The 11,104-nt window shown below is 44.0% G+C and overlaps 1 protein-coding gene across 1 annotated transcript; it reads right to left on the reverse strand.

Moving 5' to 3' along the window:
• Positions 1–1,753: 1,753 nt before the first annotated feature.
• On the reverse strand, positions 1,754–3,962 carry LOC146031873 (uncharacterized). The gene is made up of 2 exons (XM_083158464.1): positions 3,442–3,962; positions 1,754–2,589 (listed from the first exon to the last, which is right to left on the reverse strand). The coding sequence occupies exons 1-2, from the start codon at positions 3,856–3,858 to the stop codon at positions 2,017–2,019; spliced, it is 990 nt and encodes a 329-aa protein (XP_083014590.1). The 5' UTR covers positions 3,859–3,962; the 3' UTR covers positions 1,754–2,016.
• Positions 3,963–11,104: the final 7,142 nt, after the last annotated feature.

Genomic DNA, 11,104 nt, shown 5'->3' on the forward strand with positions numbered 1-11,104 from the left:
GGACTAGCAGAGGGGGAGGACTAGCAGAGGGGGATAGGAATAGCAGCAGCCATTTTAAACCAGTGTATTTCTGCTTTGTTACTAGTGAGGCTTGGTTTATACCTGCTGAACGCTGGACATAGCTATTTACACATTACTTTGTTTTGCCTGCCATTACAAAGTGTCTTTTAACCCTGCACTATGGAGAATGCAGTGATGGGTAGTCACCAGCAACAGTACCTGCTCTATTATGCAGTTTTGAAGCTCAGGCGTCAGAGAGCCCAGCGCAGGAGAGAAAGATCATGCTGGACAAAGCAGTGGCTACTTCAGCGTCAGACTCGTTCGCACATGCCACTGCTCAGGGACATCAGGGAGAATAACCCAGACGATTTCCGTAACTTCTTGAGGATGGATGATGCCACATTCCAGGAATTGCTGCGTCTGGTGACTCCCCACATCGAGAAGCAGGATACCAAGTATCGCATGGCTATCCCTGCTGAGGAACGGCTGGTGGTCACCCTGAGGTTTCTGGCGACAGGACGGTCTCTTGCTGACCTAAAGTTTGGATCCCTCATCTCCCCGCAAGCTTTGGGCCTCATCATCCCGGAGACCTGCAAAGCCATTGTGAAGGTGCTGCAGTACCAGTATTGCAAGGTAAGGATGAAATATACACTGTACACTTTATTGTGCAAACAAAATATTTTTATTTATAATTTAGGCCTAGGACAGAAACAGGTTTTTTAGGCCTTTCATGGTTAAAACATGTAAAATAGTAAATAGATTGTGTCAACAAAAATATATTATAATACCATATATAAAAGATATTGTACAAAAACACACACTATATATAAAGATTTAAGTATGTATGACCCAGTTTAAACTTTCCCAATAAGTACGGGCTACTGTGTGGCAGAGGATGTCTGCTGCAGATATGTAAAGGCTGCGGCCCACATGGCGCATGGCGCAGATGCAATGGTCCCGGCCCCATTGATGTGCGCAATACGCCATGTGAGCAGTGGCCATCACATACCTGCAGCTGAGACCATGTCTGCCGCACAGTACCCCATACTATTGGTAAAGACAAAAGGGCAATAAATGGAGTTTGCTATCCAGATTGAGGAGAATCCTGTTCTCCCTCTGGTAATGCAGGTACAGGTAGCAGCATATAAAAAAACAAAAAACACACTCTGGTAACTTCTGGAACAGGCACTTACAACAGTAGGGATAAGGTACTGTGTGGCAGAGGATGTCTGCTGCAGATATGTAAAGGCTGCGGCCCACATGGCGCATGGCGCAGATGCAATGGCCCCCGCCCCATTGATGTGCGCCATACACCATGTGAGCAGTGGCCATCACATACCTGCAGCTGAGACCATGTCTTCGGCACAGTACCCCATACTATTGGCAAAGAAAAAAGGGCAATAAATGGAGTTTGCTATCCAGATTGAGGAGAATCCTGTTCTCCCTCTGGTAATGCAGGTACAGGTAGCAGCATATATGTAGAAAACCAAGACAAAAGACACTCTGGTAACTTCTGGAACATGCCCTTACAACAGTAGGGATAAGGTACTGTGCGGCAGAGGATGTCTGCTGCAGATATGTAAAGGCTGCGGCCCACATGGCGCATGGCGCAGATGCAATGGCCCCGGCCCCATTGATGTGCGCCATACGCCATGTGAGCAGTGGCCATCACATACCTGCAGCCGAGACCATGTCTGCCGCACAGTACCCCATACTATTGGCAAAGAAAAAAGGGCAATAAATGGAGTTTGCTATCCAGATTGAGGAGAATCCTGTTCTCCCTCTGGTAATGCAGGTACAGGTAGCAGCATATAAATAAACAAAAATACACACTGTGGCCCTTGTGTGGCAGAGGATGTCTGCTGCAGATATGTAAAGGCTGCGGCCCACATGGCGCATGGCGCAGATGCAATGGTCCCGGCCCCATTGATGTGCGCCATACGCCATGTGAGCAGTGGCCATCACATACCTGCAGCTGAGACCATGTCGATGGTAAATGATAAAGTAGCCTATTTTTTAAGACAGATCCTCAAAAACAGGACACTCTGGATCTTCTATCAGTAAAGAACTGTAGAATTGACGGTACTTGGGGGGTTGAGAAGGCTGTGTAGGTGTTGACTGGGTATGTGTTGGAATTGTGCTCGACTGGCCTGCTACGGTGGCAGGCGGAGTAGGCACTGGTGATTCTAATGACAGTGGTGTGTCTGGTGCACTACCAATGCCAACTATTTTAGTGCCACTGTTGAGATACCCTAAACTGCCATTATACACCAACTCCATGCATAACTTTTCAAAAGTAAGTTGCTGGTCAGGAGCCATGTTGCGAACACACTCTGCCACATAAGTGAAGTAGTTGTCATGTTTGTCCGGGTTTCTTTGCAGGACTTGATGTGCCCGCATCATAAATTCTTCATGTGCCGCTGCTTCTCCTTTTTTTCCTTTGCCACGCATTTTTTTGGCACGGGGGAGTGGTGGAGTGGGTTCCAGGGTGGGTGGCGGAGTGCGTGCCGGAGTAGGAACTTCGTTAGATGTGCATGCATTCTCAGATAGGACAGATAGGTCTGGGGTTGCAGGTGGGTAGTCACCAAGCTGTAAAAAAATTGAACATGTTTACTAATCAATTCTATTTACTTCTAATTTCAGTTCCCTACCAGCGTGAATGAATGGAAAGTCATCGCAGAGGAGTTTGAACAGCGATGGAACTTCCCAAATTGCGGTGGAGCCATTGATGGCAAACATGTCCGCATAGCCCAGCCTATCAATAGTGGTTCCTACTATTTTAATTACAAGGGCTATTTTAGCATTGTACTAATGGCTGTGGTGAATGCCAACTATGAGTTTATCTTCCTGGATGTAGGAAGGAATGGCCGTGCATCGGATGGTGGCACTTTCAAGGACACAAAGTTCTACGAAAGGCTCATAGCGAACACCCTTCACTTGCCGTCTGTCCAGGAAACTAAACAGGGGCTTAACTTTGTTTTTGTGGCTGACGAGGCTTTTGGCCTGCACGAGCATGTCATGAAGCCATATGCGCAAAGGGGCCTGAACCATGACAAAAGGATCTTTAACTACAGGCTATCCAGGGCACGGCGTGTTGTGGAAAATGCTTTTGGCATCCTGGCAAGCCGGTTTCGCATTTTTCACACTGCCATTAACCTGAGGGTGGACAAAATTGACTGGGTTGTCACGGCGTGCTGTGTCCTGCACAATTTGCTCCGCAGAAAAGCCACACAGCAAAGGGCTACAGGCACAGCACTCCAAGAAGACCAAGAACTGCCAGAGGAGGTAGTGCAGATATCCTCCTTGCAAACCCCAACACAACGCTACACAGGGAGTGCACGAGCCAAACAGGTGAGGGAAGAGTACATGGCCTACTTTAATGGGGAGGGCGCTGTGGATTGGCAGGAGGAATCAATTAGATAGCCAAAAAAATAGACTCACCGATGCAGACTGCGAATTCTCCTCCTCCTCCTGCGCCGCGACTTCTTGGTTTTCATGTTCGACCATAAGGACTACTCCTGTCCTCATCGACTCCTGGCTGAGGGTGAATGTCAACCGGTCATAGTACCAGAGCGATGTTTGATACATCTCGTCGACTCCAGCACCAGACTTCTTTGCAGCCTCCATCTTCTTGTGTTCCTTTAAGAACACCGTGCGCATATTCTGGATGCGTTTCCTCACCCATTCAACATTGGCCTCTGGATGAAATGGAAGACTGTAGCGTGCCAACTCCTCCAAGGCTTGGTTTCTTTTCATTTTGTTTGAATACTCCTTGGATTTTGTTCGCCACAGGCATTCGTGTGTACGATATTTTTCAATAAACCCTTCCAAAAACTCTTGTTCCTTTGCGTTGGACATTGGGACTGTAAAAAGATAAAACCATTTTAGTTGTTATAGTTATACCCATGTTTTGTTTCATATTTAAATTTTTATAGTTATAGTTACCAGTTTACCTAGTTCTTATGTTTTAAGTATTTAAAATGTTAATAAACTTTTATGAAAACCACTATACATTTTATTGTGCAGATTGCTATTCACACACACAGGTGAATGGGGCCTAGCAGAGAGGAGTGCATGGAATACTGCAATGGTGGACAATGGTTTATGTATATATATCTATATATACACAAACACACACACACACAGGTGAATGGGGCCTAGCAGAGAGGAGTGCTTGGAATACTGCAATGGTGGACAATGGTTTATGTATATATATCTATATATACACAAACACACACACACAGGTGAATGGGGCCTAGCAGAGAGGAGTGCTTGGAATACTGCAATGGTGGACAATGGTTTATGTATATATATCTATATATACACAAACACACACACACACAGGTGAATGGGGCCTAGCAGAGAGGAGTGCTTGGAATACTGCAATGGTGGACAATGGTTTATGTATATATATCTATATATACACAAACACACACACACAGGTGAATGGGGCCTAGCAGAGAGGAGTGCTTGGAATACTGCAATGGTGGACAATGGTTTATGTATATATATCTATATATACACAAACACACACACACAGGTGAATGGGGCCTAGCAGAGAGGAGTGCTTGGAATACTGCAATGGTGGACATTGGTTATATGTATACACACAGACATGGGGCCCACCCAAAAAAAACAGTGACATGGTCGGGTGCACGGTTGCCAAACCAGTGCTTTATACACACTATATACATTGGTGGCAACAGTGGGCATGCATAGAAGAGCATTGGGAGTGCAAACATACCAGGTTGTTGTTCTGGGAGATGAGACAAGAAGGAGAGTCCAACTGCTGCGCCAGCGCTGTTTGCTATGTGGAAAAACATGGCGCCGGGGGAGTGTTTAGGAAATGCCACTCAAATAGGCTGGATCAAACGACGGACGCACCGACGGACGGACGACGGAGGCGGCAAAAAACACTCACGATCTGCATACGATTGACGGTCGGTCGGCCTGGGATTGACGGATCCTACCTGCAGCACGTAGGACCAAAGATGCGACCAAACGAGCGGCGTGAACGCGCATTTGATCGGAATCGGATCAAATAAATGTCAAAAACACACGATAGTACATACAATCTGCATACAACCGGTCGGAATTGGATCTAAATTGACAGAATCGTGCCCTAGTCGTCCTGGTGTGTACCCAGCATTAGGTTTCATTTCATCAATTAGCCATTTACCCTTGTATCCCGCAGCCCCCCACTATCAGTGCAAAGCCAGGTCCCAGAAGAGGTAAAGATCTCATTTACTATCAGTGCTTGCCTGCTGCTGCCGACAAATAATGGCTTTTAACTAACGAATTCACTGACTTGTCTGCTACCATTAGGCCAATGGAGGACACACTCCTGCGGTTTGTATTACATTAACACTAAGGATTTTTTTTACGTCTGAGAAACAGCATTCTTACAAGTAAAATCAATACTCAGAAATTAGAACTTAGGCGAAGTACACAGGAGATACCCAGAGGTCCAATACTTACAAGGCGATGTCTGGCAGATGAGTCACACTTTAAAGTCTAAACAGATGATGCCCTTGAGGGATCTCATATCCCATCTCCCCTTTACACAACACATCTCCTGGCAACTTTTAACACAGATGGCAACTGTTCTTACATGTCAGAAGGAAACTCCAGAATATCCCAAGAGCGGGATGAGCTGTGCTCAGTAAGATGATCCGCTCCTGTTAGATGAGAGGCCGGTGACACAGAATGACGGCAAGGAAATGGTGATAATGTGCGGTTCCTCTATGTATAACATCGCACATTTATAAATGTCATTAATCCCTGAAGGGACAGGCAGGTGAATTATGTGCCCTGATGCACAGTGGCTTTATTTAATGCTAAGGTTACACATTTGACATATTCTCCACTACTATATCTTACGCCGTTGCGATCCTGCAAAATTCCACTTTTATTAGAGTAGAAGACATAAGCCCCTACTCAAGGGCGTAACTACCATAGGTGCAAAGGGAAAGGGGTAACTACCATAGTTGCAAGGGTTTTAGCTGCTATGGGGCCCTGAGCTAAACACATTTATCACCATCAGTTGCTAAATAGGGCCCTTACAAACTTTTTCTATGGGGCCTACAAATATCTAGTTATGCCCTGCCCCTACTAGTCCTCTAGTAGAAGAATCTAACTAACCTCTACCAGTCCTTTTATAAGAGACATTGCCTCTACTAGTCCTTTAGTAGGAAATCTAACTTCCAATAGTTATTTTGAAGAAAACACTAGCCTCCACTAGTTATTTAATAAGAAACACTAACATCCAATATTTATTTAATAGGAAACACTAACATCCACTTGTTATTTAATAGGAAACACTAACATCCACTGGATCTTTAGTAGGAAACACTAACATCCACTAGACATGTAATAGAAATATTTAACCTCCACTAACTCTTTAGAAGGAAACACTCGCCACCACTAGTTATTGCTGCTTATTATTAATTATTATTATTATAATATATAAAAGGCTAACTATGCCTCTCCTCTATTAGATGAAGTACCGCCACCGACCACTAGAGGCCACTCGATATTATTAATTATTATTATTATATATAAAAGGCTAACTATGCCTCTCCTCTATTAGATGAAGTACCGCCACCGACCACTAGAGGCCACTCGATGGACCAAATTACTCAGAGAGTGAAAGCAAATTTTGCAGGGACACTGCTCTGTTTCAAACTTGCTGAATATGGCGAGAGGGCGCTGTGAAGACAGAGATTGGAGGTTGGAGCAGATAGGGACTGTGGGTGGGGTAGAGATTCAAAGTAAAAGTACATTGCGGAAGCCGTCATTTTGATGGGCTTTTAACTATTTATATTTAGAATGTGCCACAACAGGTCTGCACTGCAGCACCTTACACCTGGCAATAGTACAACAGAGCAGGGTACATAGAACATTTCATGACAGCAGGCATACCATAAACAGAGCACAAGTAACAACCAATGGTGACAGCACAATTATCATGAGTAATTAACATCCACTAGTCATCTAGTGAGAATCAATAAGCTTCACTAGTCTTTTAATAGTAAACACTAACCTTCATTATTCCTATAGTATGAATCCGTAGCCTCCTCTAGTCCTTTATTAGGAAACACTAAACATCACTAGTTCTTTAGCAGAAGAAGAGCAAACTTGTCGGCGCTGGATTTGTTGTCACAGTTTAATTGATAGTTGTGTCAGTCAGGATTCAATGTATATGTGAAATAAAATACAATAAATCAGAGGAAGTACGTCACTATAAAAATAGTACAAATGTATCCCAGTGACTTTAGAATAGGGGTCCGTACCCAACTCACAGGAAGGTGAAGAATAATACACCTTTAAAGGTATCTTTTCGCTGGGCGATCATTCGAATCACCACGTGCTGAATGGGACCAAACAGTAAACAATATATTTAATGAGGGGTGTGTACCGTACTCACTCTCATAGGAGGTAGGGTCAAACACGTAACGGTTTCTTTTAGGGGTCACCACTTAGTGTATTAAAGCTCTTTCTCCTCTGTAATGTACTTGTTTCTCCCTCATTTTTCTGACTATACTTGCAACTTAACTGTGGCCCCTTCCCCTTTCTTTCAACAGTGAATACTGAGCAGAAATAATTATTAATATGACCTCCCTCAAGAAGACTTCCACTCTCTGTCTTTAGTCTTATTACTCCACTTTTTGTTTTTATCCTTTCACTTATATACTTAAAAAAAAATGTCTCCCCACTGACTGAGCCATTTACTCAGCCTGTGCTTTTGCACATCTGATTACCTCCTTCTGTCTAACAAGATACACCTCTTTGTCCTCATTATTCTGCGTCTGCTTATATATTTTTTTTTATTGCATTTATAAATCATATCGTTTTTTATTGTTTTCTTGATAGACATACATGTATATCAATCAAACCAAAAAAAAAAGAAAAAAGGAGTAATCCTTGTATCTCAAATATTTTACATACTTTTTCACAAGCTAAAATGACATCAATTTTATAGAGATAATCCCGGCACTTGATTTTATGTTTCCTGTCCATGATGGAGGTTCAATGTTTTTTGTTTGCTCCTTATGGTTTTAGTGTGGTTAACGTGAATGTTGTGATTCGTGGGACTGTATGAATTAATCTCTTGTGCATAAATTAACTAGACTTATTGTGTTTTCCTAAATAAACTAATATCCTGGTATTAGTAGTGTCTGTGTCGTTTCACTTTGTGCTGAGTATTGAGGTGATATATGTGAAAGAAAAGAAAGAAAGAAAAAAAAGAGAAAAAATAAGAAAAGAAAAAAAGGGGAGTGAAATTTTATATATGTTGTGTAGTCCTAATCAGTGGCGGAAGTCTCGGAGGCAATGGAGTCATCTGCCGCCGGGCGCCACGTTTGAAGGGGACACCCGGCTGACATCCATTGCCTCTGAACTCCAGCCCCTGCGTGCCAGCGGCCAGCCAGAATATTGTATAAGAACAGCGCTGCAGTGATTAGCAGCGCTGCTCCAGGAGCTCAGTGTCAGTGAGAGGAGGAGATGGGACTTCCTGTCACACACAGAGCCCCTGTCTCCTCCTGACAGCCCTGCAGCCAGGGCCGGAGCAAGGCACCGGAGCACCCCAGGCGAGTCGGGGTGGGGGCGCCCCAGTGCCATGGTGTGTGTGTGTGTGTGGGGGGGTACCTGTTGCGCCTTCTGGGGAGGAAGGGGTGTCTATTCCGGAATCTGACAGGAGGCGGAGCCCGCGCGGGTACCTGTCCTGCGACGCTTTGTGTATAAACCTGGCGGCGGCGGGGTTTCCCTGCAGTGAATAATAAATAATAAGCTCTATCCGGCGGCGCGGGAAGTGCTTCTATTTTGCATAAACACTGGCCGCACGCTGATTGGCGTGCGGCCAGTGTTTTCAAAATAGAAGCACTTCCCGCGCCGCCGGATCGAGCTTGTTATTTATTATTCACTGCAGGGACACCCCCCCCCCCCCCCCCCCGCCGCCAGGTTTATACACAAAGCGTCGCAGGACAGGTACCCGCGCATAGACACCCCTTCCTCCCCAGACGGCACAACAGGTACCCGTGGCATAGGGGGGCGAAATGCCGCCCTCCAGTGGCCGGCGCCCTAGGCAAATGCCTAGACTTGCCTAGTGGTGGCGCCGGCCCTGCCTGCAGCCCGTCCAGCTCTTCACCGCCCACGATCTTCTGTTCATGCTATGGAAGGTATGCCTCTTTTATAGTGTTTGTTAAACTATTTATGTGTATTTTGTGTGTGTGTGTGTGTGTGTGTGCTTGTGTGTATCTATATAGGGCTATGTTTATGTGCATTTGTTGCTATGTGTGCATATATGGCTGTGTGTTTACAGAGGTGTGTGTGGCTGTGTGTATACATATGTGTGTGTGTGTGTGTGTGTGTATACATGTGTGTGTGGTTGTGTGTATACATATGTGTGTGTGGTTGTATGTTGCTGTGTGTATACATGTGGGTGTATGTGCATATGTAGCTGTGTGTATACATGTGTTTGTGTGTGTTTGTGGCAGTGTATAATTGTGGGTTAATGTGCATATGTGCTGTAGCTACTGTCTGTGTATACATGTGATGTATGTGGCAGTGTGTATACATGTGGCTGTGTTTATATGTGTGTTCCTATGTGGCTGTTTGTATATGTGTGTGGCTGTGTGTGTATATGTGTGTGGCTGTGTGTGTGTGTGTGTGTGTGTATACAGTATGTGTGTGTGCATGTGGGGGGAGGGAAGGGGGGGGGGGGGGGGGGCACCATCACACTTCTGCCTCCGGGCATCTCTTATAAACTTACACCACTGGTCCTAATAGTTGTGCTTATATTTCTTAAAGACCAACTTTTTTGCTTTCACAATACTTGCTACATCTTTCGCAAACCACAATGGCTTCCTTTTCCTTGTGTTTTTCCTAACTTGACACAAGGTTCTGTTGCTTTAGTACATCGAAACATAGAATTTGACGGCAGATAAGAACCATTTGGCCCATCTAGTCTGCCCCTTTTTTATCCTTCAGGTAATCTCAACCCTTTTTCATCCTTATTTCTTTGTATTATTAGTATTAGTATTATTAATATTAGTATTAGTATTTTCCCACTTCTCCTGCACTCCTTACACGTTCCTCCACTCTGACAAATAATCCCTTACAAAGTTTCCCATTTCTACAAAATCAGCCTCCCTAAAATCTAACACTTTATTTTGAACCATACTGCTTGATGGTCACTGGATCCCAGGTTTTCACCCACATTTACGTCAGATATTCTGTCACCATTTGTAAGTATTGTCTACTATTGCGTCCTTATGAGTGGGCTCCCTCACCAATTGCTGGAGGGAAGCTCCTTGCAAGGAATTCAGAATGTCCCTACTTCTGGTGGAACTTGCAACAGACACCTCCCAGTAAGCAAAGGTTTCAGGGTCCACCAAGTGTTCAGTCATAGGCACCACTAGCGCACCCTTTCTTTACAGTGGCATGCATGAAAATTTCTTGGTAGAGCCGCACTTGCAGCATAGCTCAGCCTAAGAAATTTCCGGCCATACCACCAAAGGGGTTAAAAGCCTATAAGCGTCCATTAAATGAAAAACATGTTCACTTTACAAAAGTTTTGACAATTGCATAAGCATAAACTTTTGCCCATTCGTCAGACAGGCCTTAATGCTAGTATATTTATACTTAACTTTTTATATTAACTAGATGCATCACACACACACAAATTCTTGAACTTTTTCTTACGTATACTGTACATTGGCAAAGTGTCTGGCTGTGAATCAGGCCCACTATGAAGGATGACAACCTGAGAAGATCTATTAGACTTTTATTTTTGTACTCTGCATAGCAAAAATATGTATAATTGAGAAGTCAGAGCACATTTATGTCCGTACATTCTCAGCAGAATTCTAGATAACAGCTGTTTGCAAGTCCTTATCATTTATATTTTTAAACACACATTAATGGATCTGAGTACAAATTAAGGAGAAAACTAGAAAAGAAAATGATGTAAAATATCCTGTGCATCTAGAACATTGAAAATGTGCTATTAATTATTAACTACAAAAGAACGTATGAAAAAGGACTTTGTACCTTTTTTTATAAATAGTCACATTTTCCATTTGACATGTTCACCAACTGATCACTT

Source organism: Crinia signifera, chromosome 1 (assembly GCF_055691185.1).
Source record: "Crinia signifera chromosome 1, ASM5569118v1, whole genome shotgun sequence".
NCBI lineage: Eukaryota > Metazoa > Chordata > Amphibia > Anura > Myobatrachidae > Crinia > Crinia signifera.